A 20,460-nucleotide genomic window follows, 5' to 3' on the forward strand; every position below is an offset into this window, starting at 1 on the left:
GCACATCTCGCATCTGGCATTCCGCGGAATCCTGAAAGTTTTATTCCAAGGCATACTTAAAAAAGTACCGTCCAAGGAATTGCAACCGAGGCATTCCCACGCTGCGCACATATGTTGTTTATCGAATTACCGTCGATCCTTAATTTGACATATAAAGGCATCCTGAACACGACATTCCAACTTCATAATAGTGACATTCCGAGAAGTACGATAGAAGCAATGCTAATATTTCTATGTTGTACGGCCCTCAAATTACTGCCTGTGTTGCGAGTTTTGAAGTAGAATTTAAGTGGTTCAGGACATTAAATATGTTCCTGCTTGATCTCTTTCTAGCATTCTCGAGGATCCGAGCACCTAGCACAATCCCAAAAACCCCTAATTTGTTTGCTCATTTTGGAACCGTGCCTTTAAATACATACATTGTGACATAAAGAATAATTTGCCATGGTGCACTCATAATACCTAGACAATTGAAAGCAGACTGCTTTCTCCCACCTACCTGGGATTTTCTCTTTGTCCTGTCTGGCCAGGCCAGCTCTGAAAGAGGCTAATTTCTGGTTTACTATAATCACAAAGACTTAAGTTGCTGTGCCTTTTTAAATTTACATTGACTAGAAATGCTGTTGAATAACATTCTGCTGATTTAAGAGAGTGTCACGAAATGTAAAAAAGTTACTTTAAGACTGCAGTTTTTAAGCTTATTTTACTGCTTACCTTTGCACTTATTTACATAGTTTCTTCAGTATAGTTGAATTATGATGTTCCTTCAGTTTAAACCTTATCCGAATTGCTAAAATATGAGAAATTATCGAACATCAAGAAAAAAATGGAGGTGAGGAATAAGCACTTAGCAACAATCACTGACGCTGTCAGAAAGAAGGTAGTCAAACTTCACTTTCTGCCTGCAAGTATCTTCACTAGACCCATCTCTTTGCAGGTTGCCGAATTTCTAAGGCCACCTTGAATTTGGCCTTAAAAATTTCAATGTAAAATGCAAATACAACTTCTAAAGGGAGTAATCTGTATAGTGTCAATATTAACAATATGAAATATACATTTCTGCAGAAGTGGTCAAAATTGTTCACTTTTTGCACTGGTGTGTGAGAAAATGTGTTCCTCCGGCTGTTCTGTGATTTGAAGAGATTTCTGGGTAATTTCTGACATAGCCAAACGCTGGAAAGTATAGAGGACCTTATGTAAGCGAGAAATTAAGGTATGTAGCTGTCAAGTGGCTTTTACGGTGTTTCCTCAAAGCCACCAAGGGTTGAAATGGTGTGTCTTCATTTGACGGAATGGATTTAGGCAAATTCAGAAAACTGAGGGGCATATTTACAAGAAAGTGGCGCAGCGCAGCACTGTGGCAAAATTGATAGTGCCACGCTGTTTCACTTCAGAAACGCAGGGATGCGCCATATTTACAAACACATGACACACCCCTGTGCTGGTGCTAAAATTAGCTGCCTAGTGCCAACTCCGGCACCTTTGCACCACAGGGCAAGAGTGCCTGCACTGCAGGGAGTGATTGTTTAGGTGTCCCTTCCTGCACATAAACAATCGTTCATGGCATTTTGCTCTTCCTATGTGTGCTGCAGAATTCTGCACACATAGGAAAGGAAAAAGAAAAAACAAGGAGAAATAAAGTATTTCTCCTCGTTGCGCAACTCTTATGCCACCCCGGAGGTGGTGGTAGTTTTTGACGCTGACTCAGATTTATGTTTCGTTGTAAATCTGGGGCAGTGTCAAAAAGCAATGGGTGTTGTGGTGGAGCACCCACAGCAACACCGATTGCATGCCCCTGTCTCCAGATATCTGCATGGAGGGCCCATATTTAAGGCGGCTTTAAGCCACAAAAAATGGCTTAACGCTGCCTTGTAAATATGACGCAGGGCACAGCACCACGGGAGCATCACAAAAAGTGGCACTCCGGTGGCACTAGGGGCTTGAAAATATGATTGTGTGTATCTGCAACATTTCCCTTTCACCCTCCCATTTGCAGAAAGAGCCTCATTTTCCATGTCCCTTCTTATTGGGATTTCTGAACTCCACATAACAACACTGTTTACAAATCATCACCTGCGACCAAAACGTCATACAATAGAATTGTTATAACTTTTTCCAACAAAAAAATTGTAACAGGATACAACCCCTAAAAGTGGTAGCTGTTTCCCGCAAAACCGATTTTTCCAGAATTTTCTTGCAGCTACATTTTTCTTGAAATTTCTCAACCTTCGTGAGAACAAAATGGAAAAAAGTTTTCAAAGAGCTAGTGGCGCAATAACCTCATAACTTGGTACATTCCTAAGTTAAACCTTTCTGATACCCCTGAATAAGAGCCAAACAATAGAAATCAAGCAGGGCAGTAAAATGTGACACTCGGAATGCTGATGGTTGTCAAGAACCTGTGGTATTTGCTCGTACTGCAAGGTATTCCTCAAACACACCTGAACTCAAGAATGAGGATCATTCTGTCAGTCGACCTGTTCAAAAAAGTGGCCCAACTGGAAGATACTAATCCCGAGGCAGAAACATAATTATTTTTCAGCCTGGTAAAAAGCTATCTGACATACCACTATCTAAAAAGCATCTGTCTTCACTGTGGTTTCTTTCCGTGAAACTAACCTGGCCACGATTCTAGGAAGGCTGCCCCACCAGAAAGCCAAAGGCAAGAAGAACATTTGTAAAATGGAAGAACCAAGACGACAGCGCCCTCTGAATTCTTGTACGCCTTGACGTCAGTTGATAATAACCAGCTACCCTGCCTTTATCCTTGGTAACCAGGGCTCTGCCTTTGTTGTCCCTCCTCTCAGGGCTCATGGAAATAGCAACAGTAAGAGAATGTAAACACAGCTATATAAGTTATGTTTACTTTTGGGAATTTCGATTCCTTCCTTTCTCCTAGCTGCTCTTTAGCATACAAGAGGCTCTTGAAGGGTTACAGGTGGAAAAATGCGTAAACCTTATTGTTAGACCTGGCATCCTTGGAGTGGTCTCCTCTGACTTTTTTGCATTCTGACCACCTGTTTGCAGACTTAATTTTTGTTGGCTTTAGGTCTCTGGGCACTTTACCACTTCCAACCAATGCGTAAGTGCCTGTGCTCTCTGCTTAAAACATGGTAACATTGGTTACCCACAATTGGTATATTTAATTTACTTATAAAGTGCACTACCTGTGCCCAAGGCCTGTAAATTAAATGCTACTGGTAGGCCTACAGCACTGATTGTGCCACCCACTTCAGTAGCCCTTTACACAGAACTCAGACCTGCCATTGCAGAACCTGTGGATGTGTTTTAAACTGCCATGTCGACCTTGCAAGGCAACCCACTTGCCAGGCCCAATCCTTCCTTATTAATACGTATAAGTCAGCCTAAGGTAGGCCTTGGACAGCCCCAAGGGCAGGATGTAGTGTATTTAAAAAGTTGGATATCTACTTTTTAGTTTTACATGTTCAGGTAGTGAAAAATTCTCAGATTCGTTTTTCACTGCTGCAAGGCCTATCTAGCCCACAGGTTAACATTGGGGGGAGTGCCTTATTACATTTTATAAGTTCAATTTACAATTGGAAAGGGATGGGAATCCCCATGTTTTTTGTCTATGGAATCACAATTTAAAATAACAACTTAAGGTGAAGACGGATTTTAAATTGTAATTCTGGAAATGCCACTTTCAGAAAGTTGCCATTTCTTACTTTAACCATCTAGTGCCTTTTGCCTGTTTCCGAATACACATCTTGATGGGTGACAACTGGGCACTTCTGGCCATCTGCATGTTGATGAGCCATCCTCAGCAGGATGGGAGGGAGGAGCTGACACACCTGAATGGGCTGTATCTGGATTCCACACAAACAGCTGCAAAAACTTCTGTAGTGAGCCAGGGCAAGAAGGGCAAGGACTCTGTGCATTTTAAAGGACCCTCTTTAAAGTCTGCCCCCACTTCAAAGGCACCCCTGGGTATAGAAACTGGTCTTCTGACCCCACCAAATCAGTACTCTTCTGGACCTGAGGACATTTTACCAGGAAGAAGGACTGCTGCTCACAGTCACTCTGCTGGATTCTGCTGGACTTTGCTGGATTCCTGCTCTGTTGTGCCTGCCCTACAGCCTTCTGGCCTCCTTGCCCGGGAGTAAGAAGGACTGGACCTGCATCTCTACATCCCCAGAACCAAAGTGACTCTGAGGGCTTGCTGGCTTGTGTTCTGTTCTGAAGTCTAAGGGACATCAAAGACTTCACCTCATCCTGCAACAGCACCTGAACTTTATCTGCTGCAAGTCTTGCCCTGCTAAGTCATGCCAATCCAGTCCTGGGACCTTAGAAGTGGGTATAAAGTGCTGCAACTACAAAATCCATGCATCGCTGTTGATACGCTGGTCAGAACAACCACATCTTTCCTTGATGCTGATGCATGGCTGCTGAGGACAAAAACATTACATCACTGGCTGCATTGCTCGATGATGATGTGTCCCCTACATAGCTAAAGAACAGCCAATGACGCATGTCAGTTTACACGGCTCAAAACCAACACATTGCCTCCATCCAGCCGGGTTGGTGCCGATGCATCACCTTCGCTGCTCCGCGCATTGGGCTCTGTCAACGACGCAACAAGGTACTATTTCAGCTGGATAAGGTTGGTCCCTGTATCCGACCCACGCTTCATCCCGGTCAGTCTGACTTTTTAGATCACACCCAGCCTAGCACGACCAGATAGCTCCATTTGGCACTTCATGCTTTTAAGCATTATATGTGCAAATTTTTTTAAAAGTCATCGCTCGACTTCTACTTATTGATGTTTGTCATTTTGGTCTTCGGTCTTTTTCTGTTCATTAAATTAAGCTCTATTTTTCTAACCAGGTGTGGTATCTTTTTGTGCGGTATTTTCACTGTTTTGTTGTTTTACATGTTGCACAAATATTTTACACATTGCCTCCTAAGTTGCGCCTGCCTGCTCTGTGCCAAGCTGCCAGAGGGTGAGCACAGGTTAATTTATGGTGTGTAATTGATTTACCCTCTCTAGGATTTTGGTTCATGCTTGGACAGGGTGCATACTTCTTCCAACCAGGAACCCAATTCCTAACACTGGTAATATCATTGGGGTCAAAGGAGACTTAGGCCCTCATTATGAACTTGGCGGGCAAGACTGCCATGTTGATGGCGGCAGAATTTACTTCTAGAATCTACCACCGACAGGAAGCCTGGCGATGGCGCAATTCTTCATCCGACAGATAAAGAACCCTTGTTCCGCCAGCCATTCCCTGGTGGGTTAACCAACCAGGGAAAGGCTGGTGGAAGAGGTGCTCCGGGGCCCTCCTGGGGGCCCCTGCACTGCCCATGCACTTGCATGGGCAGTGCAGGAGCCCCCGTGCAGTGCCCCGTCGAGCAGTGATCTGCGCGACGGGTGCTGCTGCACCCACCGCACATCGGGTTTGATGGCGGCTCCACGTGGAGCCATCGGCAATGTCCCGCCCAGCAGAATGTAAACTATTCAGCCGGCGGCGTCTCAAGGGGGCTGGCAGTCTGAGATAAGACCGCTAGCATGAACACGACGGGGATTCCTGCCATGTTCATAATAACCCCCTTAATGTCACATCTGCTCCTCCTATGCTTGCATAGTTTTATGTGTTGTCATTCTCTGCTCTTTTCTCAATGTCTCTGGGTTGAGATTGTGCTCTACCAATATTTTGTAGTTGAAATATCTACTACAAATTTTTGTAGCCAATATATTGCCCTTCCCACACCATCACCCATTAAGTCCATCCATTATGTTGACCTTTCTACAACATTGCAAAGCAATTCCATCCACTACAATGACATTTTCACAGCATCGCAAAGTATAGCAACTTTATCGACCTTAACACAACATCATGCAGCAAGTTGATCCACTATATCAACTTCACCATAACATCGCACGGTATAACTAGATAAGTAGATGTGGAGTTAAGAATAGGGCATATATACTAACCCCATATTGTTAGGTGATGCAATGGATATATTATTTTGGTAGTTTTGTTATTTCAACTGTGATACAGTTGCATGTAACCTCAGAGATGTTCTGGCTGATGTTTCTTCTAGTGATTCTGACATGCTGCCCTTGTCTCCCTATAGGTATGCCTCCTACCCCGAGTCTGCAGTGCTTGTCAGGCCAGATAAAGATCAGCGTGAGCAAATGCCAACTAGAGAGGAGTGGGTATGACTCATCTAACCTGCACCTTTTAGACCCAAGCTGTGTCGGGGTCCGGATGAATGAAAGCATATCTCAGATTGTTCTCATCTTCAACACATCAGTATCCTGTGGAACCACCATGATGGTGAGAGTGGACTCTGCGGGTAACCTGTTCTGACTATAGCAGGATATACAAATAGGACCCAGGATGGGTGATAGAAAGTGTAATTCCAGCGGTTGTAATGGCTACCATCATTAATCACTGCAGGACAAAAAAATGAAAGGAGTAGGAGTGTGCAAAGTTGGCTATGTTTCCTTCCACCCACCTCGTGAAGTGTTTCTTTTAAAACTTTGCCAAAGTCATAGATTTATAGGAGAAAAATCTTATAAATCCTAAATTCAACCTATGGTGTTCTTAAACATGACACCAGCCTTTCATAGCAGGCCTGTATGTGCACACTTGCAACTATGGTGTTCTTAAGCATGTGTCTAGCCTGCCATTGCAGGTGTGTAGGTGTGCAAGGGCACGTATGCCCAGGGAGTGAAGAAAGCCTATGTGTGTTTTCACTACCCATGAGAGCCGCTCTGCCCATAGGTTAACATGTGGGAAGTTTACATTACTCCTAGCTGCAATAGTGGATTGCAGTGGAGCAGCATTATATTGTTTCATATCATTTGATTCACCTTGACAAACACCTTCCTATGGTAAAGGTGATTTTGTCAAAAATAACTTAGAAACGGCACTTCTAGTGTGTGCCTTTTAATTTGACTTTAGTCCACACTGGAGGCTGGGGGAGAACATCGGTGCATTCCCCAGTGACAGCTATAAACCTTGGGCACACAACCAAAATGACAGACCTCTGCCATTTGAGGGCCTGGCTTGATAGAGTGGAGGGAGAGGTTTTGGTACTTGGCCTCTCAAAGGCAGATCATGTCCCTAACTAAAGATTAAGATTAGCATTCCAAGGCCTCATGGCAGACAGGACTGAAATTTAGGGGACACTTCTGTGGTTCAAAGTGAGACCCTTTGAACCTCAAAGGCACAGTTCAGTATAACTACTGGTGCCATACTGCAGCAAACTAGAGATACACATGTGAATGTGAGGATGAATGACAGGAGTTACTGTATTGCGTGGTGCACACTGCCAGAGGAATCTGCTGTGCATGAGGAGGAATTACTGCCATTGAAAACGACTGCTCACCTTCCCTGAATAGTGGCAGGCCCAGCTGACTGCCTGCTGCTGTGTGGCCCCTGAAGTGTGCTCTCCAAGGGCTTGTTGTCTTGCCCCTTATTCTTTTGTTCTTGTTGTCTGTGCTTGTGAATTGTCTGGTGTGACTCAAGTCATTCCAGACCAGACATTGTGCCTCATTTCAGGTAGGTACAGAATTGGTAACTCTTCTTGTATGGCCAGAATTGTCTGTTCGACTCAAGTCATTGCACACCAGACGTGCCTCATTCCACGGAGGTACGGAGTAGAAAACTGGAAAATTAGAGTCACAATTGGATGACTAATTGGAACTGTATTCATGTGAAGTTCCTGCATTGATCAGTTTCAAATTCCACATAATCCCCTTCTCAATTTGTGTATGTTCGGAAGTGTCTGGTGCAACTCAAATCATTGCACACCAGATGTTATACCCCATTTATAGGGGGACGTGGAGTAGCAGATTTGTATACGGGGTGGCCAGCACTATTGTGAATGGCGTGTGTCTTACGGTGACCCTCTGCCTGTACTTTGCAGAACCGGGCCTGTGCAGAAGGCACAGTGTGGAGACCTTTGAGTGAACTTCTAGAATGGTGGCCACACTTCCATTTTTCGACTGCTGCCTGGTCAGCCTGTTATCTATTTTATCCTCCCCGATCCTTCAGCCAGGACCCAGAATAACTCTGACTCTGGCCGTGATAGGTTTAGCAGCCGGGGGAAATTCTCTTTTATCTCTGGCCCCTGGGGGCAGGGTAGAAGGGGATGGTTGAAGGGTGGAGGAGGGTTTGGGTCCACTGGGTCTGCAAGTACAGCAAAAAAATGACCTGCTGGATACAAGTGCACCACATTAGGGTGTTGGGAGAGAGTGTGAGCGAGTGTGTGCTATACGACCCTGCCTGATATCTGTGGCACCACATAGCGATGTGGAGTGAGTGTGTGGGAGAGACTGCCTGTGAGTTACTGCACCGCACGGTGGTGTGGCCCTACACATTGTTTCCTTGCCAAAACATTATCACGTTTGACATTGTTTTTTACCTGTGCAGCCAAGGCCTCTGGGCTATTTAAAAGTGAAGTAATTATCTTTGTGTACACATTGCTGTTATCATTGTGAACTGGGGTGCATCCTATAACTGTGTGGTATTGAAAGGGAATCACTGCTACGGTGGGTCACGTGCGGACAATGTTTTGCATCTCATGAGGGTGTTTGAAGGGAAGGGAGGATTTTTCCCAAGTCTACATATTGCTGATGTCATTTTAACATGGTTGGGCCCTGTACAGCTAGTGATAAATCCTAATGTAATTTATGCCCAGAATTACATGATGTACATGTTGTGTTAGCTAATGTATGTGTTGAATACAAATCTTCTTTACATACACATGTGAAGTCTCTTTTGTGATGCTGAGTGTAATTGTTGTGTAAGAGTGCTGTGCCAATGCTTTACACATTGTCCCAGTGATAAGCCTGACTACTCAGTGCCGAGCTACTCAAGGGTGAGAGCAGGTTTTACAGTTAGTGTTATCACCCACTCCTGACGGGAGTGGTAGGTTCTGCCTGGCGAGGGCCTCGCCTCAGTTAAACTTGCCATTTCCAACACCACTTAAATGGATTGTGTCTCATTGAGCAACGTCAGTCTTGTAACGATCCTTGGGAATAGGATTAGGTCTAGGTGCCTGGCTAGAAAATTGGAAAATTAGAGTCACAATTGGATCACTAATTGGAACTGTGTTCATGTGAAGTAAACTGATCCTGCATTGATCAGTTTCGAGTTCCACATAATCCCCTTCTCAATTTTCGAGCAATCCCACAACTACAGTGGAATTGGGTGGAGTGGAGTTTGATGGCCACATACTCTGCATTCCCCTCCTTCATTAGAAAATTCTGCCAGGTGCCTTTGAACTTTAGGAAAAGGCAAAGTGAAAAGTATTTTGACTAAGCTCCATCCATGGGCTGTGTAGTTGGTGTTTGTTGCCATATGCACCTGGAGGTGGATCTGTCATAAAGGTGTAAAGACCGATTTTATTTTTGAAAATTTAAAAAAAGATGACCCACCCCTCAACATGGGGGTCATTTTACAGTTTTCACTGTCCCTTACTGCTAAGGTTTACCAGGCGATGATGGACAGTGGAAACAGGCCATTTGTCAGCCCACTCTACATAGCGAATAAATAGCCAACCCTCTGACGGCCCTTATTCTGTCAGGCCGCTGGAAGTGTATGTCAGCGGCAGAGACCAAGTGGTCTATGTCATCGACATACTGAAGATCTGCCTGACATTAAAAAGTGCAGACAAACCTTCAGTTTGGCGAAGAGGGTACTCCGTCGCCATTATTGTGACAGAATACCTTCTCTTCCAAACTATAAATTGGACCCTAAATCCAGAAAAATGAGTTAATTTTGATTTGTTGGCTTCACTTTAAAGAGCTTTGCCAATGTTACTCTATCTCTAACCAAATCAATGAAATATTGAGGTTTATGGATTCACCCCACTTATCCCTGATAGCATATACTGAACTCACAACCAAGAAAGTTAAAACCATGAAAAATTAAATGTGTGTTGATTCAAATGGATTTCACAATGTAGTACAATTTGTTCCAACATCTCTTGACCATGAGAACCTTGTTCTGGCAAGATACTTCCAAACCCACTACCTCCTTTAAAAGCAATCCTCCATTTGATAGTGCTATTCTCAACAGGGGCACCAGAAAATATGACTATTCAATACCTGTCCTTAAAAGTTTGCTCCCTATCAGTCAGGATAAAATTTAGTTTGGCCTGCCTCACGTACAAAGTAGTTCACTTATAACAATAGGATGAGCTCAGATGCCATTCAGACCCCATGTTAAAATGTAAAACTAAGGAGTCTTGGAAATTTCGAGCATGACACTAAAATATTCAGAACAAGTAAAGCTGCATCTAGCTTTCTTTAGGGCAGCTCCCAAGAATGCTTGAGTCACAGCTTTACTTTAAACTCTTTGACACCCTTTGCCTGTCCTTCTGCAAAATTCTTAACACCTGATGAGCTTCCAAAAGAGTCTCAAAACCCACTGAACCAAATCAACGTATCAACTAATCGAATCTCTTAATCCAGTAAAAAAAAGTGTTTTTCTGCTTTTTCCTAATCTTAATTATAGCTATATATATCCCTTTTCCCGATTTAATTTTTTCTGTCCTTTCATTGCTCTCTTCTCAATCTATCATCCCTGATGCCTTACCACATCTTATGAGATACTCACTTCTCTTAGTTTTTATATCTGTACCTTGTTCCCCTACAGATCCTTAGCTTTCCTACAACATCTTCCACCCACCTTGTGAATGTTCTCTTGGATCCTCCTGTACCTATTGTTACCTTGTGTTCTATTCTCATTGATCAGCTGTGCTCTTCTTCTTTCTATTGTTTATTGTTCTACACTGTTTGTAATTCCTGTGATTTAAATAAGTGTTCCATATAAATGTGGTTGCTTGTGCAGTATGCTGTTGCCCTCGGGTCTGTTTGCTATGTGAAAATGAAATAAATGTCTTGGACCATATTTGTTATATTCAAGGAAGGGAACTAATGAGATTTTCCAGGGTTATAGTTAGTGAAGGCTCACGATAGGTCTCTATCAAACACTCACTTATATGCTGAGTACAAATAGGGTACAAGGCAGTGCAAATTCTCACTGAAAGCATTATGTTTGATGTCTGATGCATGCTGTTTCGTTTTCTTCCCTTACAGATGAATGATTCCTTTCTGATATATACCAATAATGTCACCATCCCGGGGAGGATTTATTCCAATGGAATTCTTGCAAGGAATGATGTCAGCTTTAATTTTTCCTGCTCTTATCATCTTCAAAGGAAGGCTGCTTTAGAATTAGGAATATATACATTTCTGAAGTGAGTACCAGTCTGGATTTGTCAGAGTGATCACTCAGTGAAGTGAATGTAATTTTGAGAATATATCTCTAGGTGGTCACTGAATGGGTCTGAAAGAGTGAGTTACTTTCGAAATATCAATTAGCGCATATGATAAGGTGAGTACTCCTCTGTGCAGCCACTCAGTGAGTGTGATATCTTGAGTAACTCTCTTGTTGGTAGCTTGAGCCAATCCCTTGAATGTCTCTCTGGCCAGCCACTCCATAAATGTAAGACTGAGGACCACACTTGGTGGCCAAGAGAATCGAGTAGTCACTCAGTGCATGCAATGGAGTGCCTCACAAAAAAGTTCTCAGTAATATGTCTGATATAAGTGATCATTGTTGGCTTTATTGATAGCCTTGGCCTTTGTACTAGCTTGTGCTCAAAGTGATAGCCATAACTTTAGTTACAGCCCTGAAAACAGCAATAGATAATGTTGTTAGTCATATTCCTTGTCTTGCAAATTAACCTGGACTTAGTAATAGCTGCGGGTTCAGTGACAGTTTCCGATTTGTACTAATTTCCTGGGTCTCACGAATGCTGGAGTTCTTAATATTTGCTGGTCTCTGTGATAGTCTCAGTGAGCATTCCTTTGTCTAACCCATAACTATGATCTCATCGATAATCTATGCCTTGGTGAGGGTCGGAGACTCAATGATAACTCTAGTCACTGTGTTGTACATGGCCTGAGTGATAGATTCAGTGAGAGTCATGTTCTCTTTATGGCAAGATTTTGTCACAGCATAGCCCTGTTTGTGACGCAGAGATGCTGTAGCACATTATTAAGCAACATGACAATTCAACAGTGTTGATTAGCATTTTCGTGTAATCATGTGTTTCTTCTGCAAATGTTGTTCTTGAACATTCTGTATCTTTTTCAACTATGGTAGAGAAAAAAGGGAGATATATAGATTCTGATTGTGATGCACATTGAAACAGCAAAGTGGATTTATGTCATGTGAAAAAAGAAATTAAATGTAGACAAACTTTGTAGTTGTGATATGGGTAGATCCATTTTCAGATTAACTGTTGGTGGAAGAACTGGAATATGGTTCCACTGCTAAAATTTGAATTCCTAACAACTGATTTAAAAGGTTCCTGAATTAGGCAGTAAATTAAGACCCTTAGTCTGTTTTGATCTTAATATTTAACGGTGATATTGCTACAGTACTATGTGTGGGCTGTTAATGTTGCAGCAAAAAGGCCTTCAGTCTGACTATAATGTGCTATCTTTTTGTATAATCCACAACACGTGATCATCATATAGCAAAGGAATTTAAATAATGAAGGTTGTTAGCCTCTATCGCAACTGCAATGGTGTACCCTCTCTGTGAAACTCTGGGACTGCCTGCTTTACAGGCAGTTGGACTGTCAGCATCACAAAGACGGAGCCTGCACCGGCTCAGTTTTCACTTAGTGCTCCTACAGCCCAAAGGAGTACGAGACGCCAGAGTTTTGGCAGTCAGACATCTCGTTTGATTTAGAGTCAGTGGTTGATTGGCCAGTTTCACTGAATGTTATCACCAGGTAAAACCCAGCAGTAGGGGACAGTCAAAAATTTTTAATGACCCCCACACCATGGAAGGCAACTCCCATGATGTGGGGAGGGGTCATTCATTTTTAGTTTTCCTCTTCGGAAGTTTGTTTTTGCAAAACAAAAAACATGTTAAAAGTCTGACAAAAATCTGTCATTTTGACAGCTTCGTCAGTCAAACTTTTAACACATTGACAGCAACAGCAACCATTGTGGAGGTTGTTCCTGCCAGTGACTAAAGATGTACTCACGGCCGGCTGACATCCCTAAATAGGACTCTGTCAAAGGTAACAGAGTATTTTACGTCATCACTGGGATGGAGGACAAACCATACACTGCACGGCAAAACAGGCCCTTAGGGGCATATTTATGCTCTGTTTGCACCAAATTAGTGTCATTTATTTTTACTCTCATTCAGTGCAAAACTAACTCCATATTTATACTTTGGTCCTAGACCCCTCTAGTGCCAAATTTATGGAGATAAAGTAATTTTTTTAAAGTGGAGACCTACCTTGCCTTAACGAGATGCAAGCTAGGCGTTCCCGTGCAAAAAATGGCTCTATGGCCTAAACGCCATATTTAGGGGCATATTTATACTCTGCGGCATATTTATACTCTGTTTGCACCGAAGTAGTGTCATTTCTTTAACTCTAATTCAGTGCAAATCTAATTCCATATTTATACTTTGGTGCTAGAGGCCCTGATTTATACTTTTTTTGCGCCGCATTAACATAATTATTTGACACAAAAATGGCACAAATGTACAAAATATTGGCCCTTATTTATAGTTTTTGCTAAAAAATGCACTAACTCAGTTTTGCACCAAAAAGTTTAGCACCGGCTTGCACCATTTCTCTGCACCAGCCGGGCACCATATTTATGGAATGGTAGAACTCAGCAGCATCACTCTGAGTTTTTATGTAGCTCCACATAATTCCACAGAACGAAATTGAACGAGTTCCGCCCAGACCTACTGGGCATATTTCAAACAGGAGGAAACTAATAGAGTGATTAGTGCCTTTTCCCTGGGATCTAGCAAAGTTACTGCATTAAATACTACTGAAGTGCTATCACAACACCAACACAATAAACTTCCTACTTGTGTATTCAGGACAACATTCCTTTGTTGGTCTAAAAAATATGCAATCTTGAGCTTCAGTACATATGGGATCTATTCTCATTTATGCTGGTAAGCAAAGATTTTTCTATAGGTTCTCCTTTAACGTTTTAGAGTTAATAGAAGAATAGAGGGAGACACAATTGCACTTTACCCAGGAGTAGAGAATTAGATGGTGCCATTATGCTGTGGATAGTGGAACTATTCAGCAATCTAGAAGGGGTGTCTGTCCAAGTATTCATTTTGCCTCATTAAAAGTAAATCCCAAAACAATAAAATGCTTCAATTTCTTATGATCATCTAGGAGTTGTTTGTGCTTGTTAGATTCTTCCAAAAGTTGCCTCTGGTCACAAAAGGAAATTGTAATAAGGAGTAATTATTTTTTAGATTCTTGTTAGACCTGACGGCCTTAGGGTAGTCATCCCCCAACATTTTGCCTGGCTCCCTCCATTTTTCCGTCACTGTTTTTTCTGGTTTTTGGACTCTGTGCACTTTACCACTGCTGACCAGTGCTAAAGTGCATGTGCTGTCTCCCCTAAACATGGTAACATTGGCTCCTACCCAATTAGCATATTTAATTTTCCTGTATGTCCCTAGTAAAGTGCACTACATGTGTCCAGGGCCTGTAAATGAAATGCTACTAGTGGGCCTGCAGCACTGATTGTGTCAACCACATACGTAGCCCCTTAACCATGTCTTAACCATGTCTTAGGCCAGCCATTGCAAGGCCTTTGTGTGCAGTTTCAATGCCACCTTGACTTGGCATTTAAAACTACTTGCCAAGCCTTAAACTCCCGTTTTTCTACATATGTCACCCCTAAGGTATGCCCTAGGTAACTCATAGAGCAGGGTGATCTGTAAATAAAGGGCAGGACAGGTGCTTATGTGTTAGTGAAAAACTCACAAATTAGTTTTACACTACTGTGAGGACTGCTCCTCTCATAGACTAGAATTAGAACTGCCCTCATATACTTTTAAGTGGAAGATTCTGATCTGGAAGGAGCAGCCGTGTCATATTTAGTATGGCCTGAATGGTAATAGCATATCCTGCTTACTGATGAAGATGATTTTAATATTACTAATTTATAAATGCCACTTTTAGAAAGTGGGCATTCCTCTGCACTTACTGCCATCCGTGCCGTACATCCCGTCTCCAATCCATGTCTAGTGACAGCTCCCCTTGTGCATTCCACCTAGACAACCATAAACATAGGACACTCAGTCACATCTGCATTCATCTGCATAATGAATGGGTCTCCCTGTACAGGAAGAGGGGAGGGTCTCTCTCTTACACTTCAAAAGACTGATACCACCCCTAGGGATCCTGGCAGACAGAACAGGGCTGAAAGGGGAACTTGTGTACTTTAAAACCACTCTTTGAGGTTTCCACCACTTCAAATACATTTTGGGTATATATACTCAGTCTCTGATCCCACCAAATCAGACACTTCTGGATCTACACCTGGACTGCCTGGCTGTCCAAATAACTCATCTGGACTGCTTTGCTGAGAAGGACTGCTGCCCTGATTGTTGTCTTGCTGCCTGCTGGCCTCTGACTATGCTGGAAGGACTCTGCCTTCTCCACAAGTGCTCTCCAAGGGCTTGGATTGAGCTTGCCTCCTATTCGGAAGTCTCAGGGCCACAAAGACTTCACCCAAGAGAAAATAAATCCCTGTGCATCAGAAAATCAACGCAAAGCCTGCTCCTTCTTACCACTGTATCACAGATTTTCAATGCGTTGTCCCTGGGCATCAAAATATCCCTGCATCGCAGTGAGTAACCAAGGCTGCATTCCTGGATATCGAGACATCAAAATGGGATCCATACCACCCCATTTTGATCCATTTCCAAGTTCCTCGTGAACAAGGAAGGGAGTTCTCGTCTTTGTATAAAATGGAACATTGTATTGCTAGGGCTGCTGTTGCCCTGACAGCTAGACCTCTAGAAGTGAGCTTACATTACCTGATAGCCTAACAATTTTCCAGTGTGGCAATAGCCATGGGAGAGCTTGGGACTGCCAGCAAGTGAGCTAAAAGCATGTGGAAGGGGTTCTAGGGTCTCCTTATACAGTTCTCATTTTGAACCGCACCAAGCCTCTACAAAAATTAAACATTGCCATGTGGCAGGAAGTAATGCCAATGCTCTTCTACCACTCTCCATGAAACATGAAGAGTAGGGAGAAGATTAAGAATTTCCAACCTACTAATTCACAAAAGTGAAAAATGGAAATTGGGAAAGACTGAAAAAAACACGTTGGAGTAGATTTCATGTCTCCCACTAGTTTTAAATGTTTTAAAACTCGGACTTGCACGCTGTCTCTGGGAAGTCTTAAAGGAGGCACGCATTTTACTCTCACAGCAAGTCTGATGATGACAACAAAGGCAAATGGCAATAAATAGTAGTGGTCCCAATATACTAAAATGTAACAATCCCCAACTAATTTTCTCTTACCTGATCACCATGAGGGAAAACCGATAACAAACCCAGGAAGCACTGAGTTACCTTCCCAGTGCTTGAGAGCTCTAGGAGATGCTAAGAGATGGTAGTAATGTTGACTATTACACAGCTTGTATAAGGTAATGGGTGTAGGTTTTCGGAGGCATACAAAGGAACAATAAAAGGAAATATGAGGGAAAAAGGTAAAACTCTGACTGAAGTAAGCAAGCAGGATCAATGCAACTAAGAAGTGACAAGGTAAATTGCTACTACCACCCACCTACTCAAGTTACCAGGGATGTGGTCCTACTGCAGTCTAATTGACCTGGAAAACCCGACTATTGTCCCTCAGCCCCATTCTCTTAAGAACAGGTCTCTGCAATCTCAGCCCCAATCTCCAATGAGCAGGTCTCTACAAATCTCCATGTTTTCAGAGTTCACCTTTTGCCCTCTTACCCAATTCTAAGCCTTTGGGTAAGCAAGGGGTCAGCCTGTGTTTCTTCCCACAGCATCTACAAGATCTAGTGTCTGCATATCCAATTGCAACTGGTGGAATTTCACTTGGAGTAAGTACGTCAAATGAAATTCCGCCATTTGTAATGAGAACCCAATGATAGCTCTGGTTTTATCAATAGCAGATATTTTAGTCTTTTAAATTTATTTTAGTTGTTAGTCTTGCTTCAGAAATTCTTTTATATCTCTAGTTGTTTTAAGTCATTGTTTTTTAGGTTGAGGTTAGACAGCGCTTGCGCTGTCAGGATGATCTGTTGTATCTACTTAGTGGGCTTTCACTCCTCCCATTGCTTTTAATTTCTCTAGTAGGTTGTCTTGTAAAATGTCCGGCTTCCCAGTGGGTAATTTGTCTTTCTGGTCCCTCGTTTTTGCAAATTGCTCACTCCCCTGGAGTCTCGCCCCAGGACTTGTCGACTTCTGCTATTTTCTATTTTACTTTCTGCTTATGAACTAATGTTTTAATTCTGAACAGCACTTCACACAGCATGATGGTCGATTCACCAGCCGCCCCAGTTCCTCTGCCCTGTTCTGGAACTGCTTGCTCTCCTTTCTCTGCTCTCCCTGGCACCCCTGGTACTGCTGTTCGCTCCCTCTCCATGGATTGTAGCTGCCTCTTCCTCTCTCCGGCTTTAAATCCTGTTTTTTATCAGATCTGCCCTATCATTGCCTAAAATTGCTTGACAAAAAGCCAGCAGCCCTCAATGCATGTGCAGTTTGAGCTAACTTAAAACACACATACACAGAGTGCTTGGAATGGATGACTCCTTTGTTTGGGGGCAGGGCTTTTGTTTCGTAGATGTTTATTAATGGACGTAGGCTGCGGGGTGTAACCATTAGCATGATTCTGTGTCACCTGGAGGTAGGTGTGCATTTTTACTCATAGGACCTTAGGATCGGAGCTTCCACTTTGTAAAAGCAAAGGAGTAAAGCAATTGACAGACATGGGTAAAGCCATTTTAATCTGTGCCCGCACAACTTGCCCTTGGCTGTGATTGTTCACCCATTACTGAGGTCGGAGGGGTTCCAGTCTTGGTGTAGGCTTGTTTATCTTTTTAGTGTCCCATTTCTTCCTGTTGTACTGCATATTTCCCCTTTTGCCCAATTGCTTTTTTTGCCTGTGCTGTGTGCACAGTCTGTGAGGCTGCAACTTGGACCATGAACTGCAGACCGGGGCTCTGCCTGCTGCTGCTCTCTACCTGCCACATAGGGACCGCAGCTGGGCTGCTTTTGCCTTCCATGTCCTCCAAAGGACCCCAGCAGCTCCAGTGTGTTGCTCCACCTCTGCATGCATAGAGTGCAATCCCCGGCAGTGCTGTGTGCTGCCCGCACCGCTGACCCCGTTAGCCTCTTTCTGGTGCCCCCAGTAGTGACACAGGCAGCCTCACACACCAAACAGGGGCAGCCACTGTGTGGTGTCCCTAGCACTGACAGAGGCAGCCACTGTGTGCTGCTCCGTGACACATGCAGGCCCTGTGTACTGCCCTACACCTCTCTTCGAGGCAGCCACTGTTTGCTATCCCCCAAGACATGCAGGCCCCAGGTGCTGTCCTACACCACTCCTGGAGGCAGCCACTGCTTGCTACCCCACATCTGGGACAAGAAGCCCGTGCCTGAACAGAGCCCAAGCTCCAGTTCCTCCTGTGTACTGCTCCACATCTTTTACCCCAGCATCCCCTGTTTTCTGCCCCACAATTCTAAAACAGGCAGTCGGTGTGTTCCAGTCTCTGACAAGACAGCCCCCGTTTGTTCCCCCCATGGAACTGATCTTGCCATCCACTGTATTCCAACCCCCCCCCCAACAGGTATCTATTTTATCCTGCCCCATACTCTGTATTCTATTTTACCTACACTGATAACTCACTGGGAGCCATGTCTGCACAGAGCTCAGACAGACCGCAGGAACCCCCGTGTGTGCTCCTTCGCACTCTCAGGCCCGTATTTATACTATAGTTTTTTGACGCAAAAACGGTGCAAACTTTCAAAATGCCATTGTATTTTGTAGGTTTGCGCCGTTTTGCGTCAAAAAGCGGCACAAATGCGGCGCTAAAAAAAGTATAAATACGGGCCTCAGTGTTTACAGTCCCCAGACATCGGTATTCCCTGCGTGCTGGCCTCTGGCGTGAAGCTGCATGCTGCCCCATGTGTACTGCTCTCCCCTTGCAATCAGTGGCAATAGCACCCCCCTAATCCCCCCCCACCTCCACTCCGAGGAAGGCATCACAAGGCCTCAAGAGTTGGGCTTCTAGGTCAAAACCTACCAGCAAGAGTCCCATATGTACCACAAACCAAATGTTAAGGACACCTTTAATGCACGCCTCCAAGTGCATTTACCCACCGAACGCCTGCAAGTACTCCACCGCTAGTTATGTCTGCATACACTTATTTCACAGTGAACAGCACTTTTATCGTACTTGCAGATTCAATTACTCATGTCCCAGACTTCGTTCAGTTCACTTCTGTGTGACAACTCACTGTATTACAGCACTAAAGTCAGTGTGAGTATCCACAGATCAGCTTTGAATAACCTACATTGACCACAAATCTCCATGTCTCACACGGTCACTATGAGACCTCATTGACCCCTGTATTACATTGTCACTGAGCAGCAATCTCAGATCACAGCCTCTGTATGCTGCTTTAAATTACCATCACACAGTCTCTTGTGCATCCACACAGTGACTGTACATAGTCATTGCAGCAGCCTCAGGTTCACTATGCATCACAAAGCCACTGTGCAGCAGCTTTAGATTACCCCTTCATGACACAGTCACTGTGCAGCAGCCTCCGATTCACCAAGCATCACTGTCACTGTGCAGCAGTCTTAGAAGTGTTCCTTGGCATACACTCCACACCTGCTTATGCAGGATGTGTGGACACTATTTTAGCTGACCTACTCTAGTTGGTAGTAGCGACTTAATTTCTAGCGGCATGAACTTTCTGGAGACCTGAAATTGGTCGGGTCCCTTTTTTTATCTAACTTATCCCTATCCCCCCCCCCTTCCAGTTTGTTTTCATCCTGTCCCTCGTTCTTCTTCCCCTTATGCCCCATCTTTTCAATCTCAACCTAAAAAGTGCTATAAAGTGCCCAGCGCTCCGCTCACCACTTTATAGCGTTTTTCAAATCATCCCATTATCCACGTAGCCCCGCCCCCCCAACACACCCCCACCAGATTGACAAAGGCAATAGCTCACACATGGGCGAGGCAGATTGGCTTTGCCAATGTTTGTCTTTATTCTTGTTTTTCATTTATAAGTTTATCACATTTGAAAATAACCTTTAAATAAACTCGTTTGTTAACTTCTCAGGAACAGGATAAAGAGCAACACAGATAGTACTATTGAAGATATAATAGACCCCGCCTGATGGAGAATACATGTCTTATAGTATCCAAAGAATGATTCCTTGTTTTTCCCAAATCGTTTCCATTAATGCAATGATGTGTCAAAGGCACCAGTCACTATTAAATTTGGTTTTCCTTCTTTACATTTTTGGGAAGCTTACTAAATGACTGGGAAATTCCTCTGTCAGCTATTTGAACAGTTTCAAATTTTAACACGTGTGTGGTTAGTAAAACATCTTTTGATGTCTAGTGATACTGTATGC

At 43.5% G+C, this 20,460-nt stretch overlaps 1 protein-coding gene across 1 annotated transcript in view; it reads left to right on the forward strand.

Annotated features, from left to right (window-relative positions):
- Positions 1-20,460, forward strand: part of LOC138284834 (uromodulin-like) — a 68,320-nt gene that overhangs the window by 12,117 nt on the left and 35,743 nt on the right. The window contains exons 4-5 of the mRNA XM_069224022.1: positions 6,097-6,299; positions 11,075-11,235. Of these exons, the coding sequence (XP_069080123.1) occupies positions 6,097-6,299; positions 11,075-11,235 (364 nt within the window). The remainder of the gene's footprint in view (positions 1-6,096; positions 6,300-11,074; positions 11,236-20,460) is intronic.

Source organism: Pleurodeles waltl, chromosome 3_1 (assembly GCF_031143425.1).
Source record: "Pleurodeles waltl isolate 20211129_DDA chromosome 3_1, aPleWal1.hap1.20221129, whole genome shotgun sequence".
Lineage (NCBI taxonomy): Eukaryota > Metazoa > Chordata > Amphibia > Caudata > Salamandridae > Pleurodeles > Pleurodeles waltl.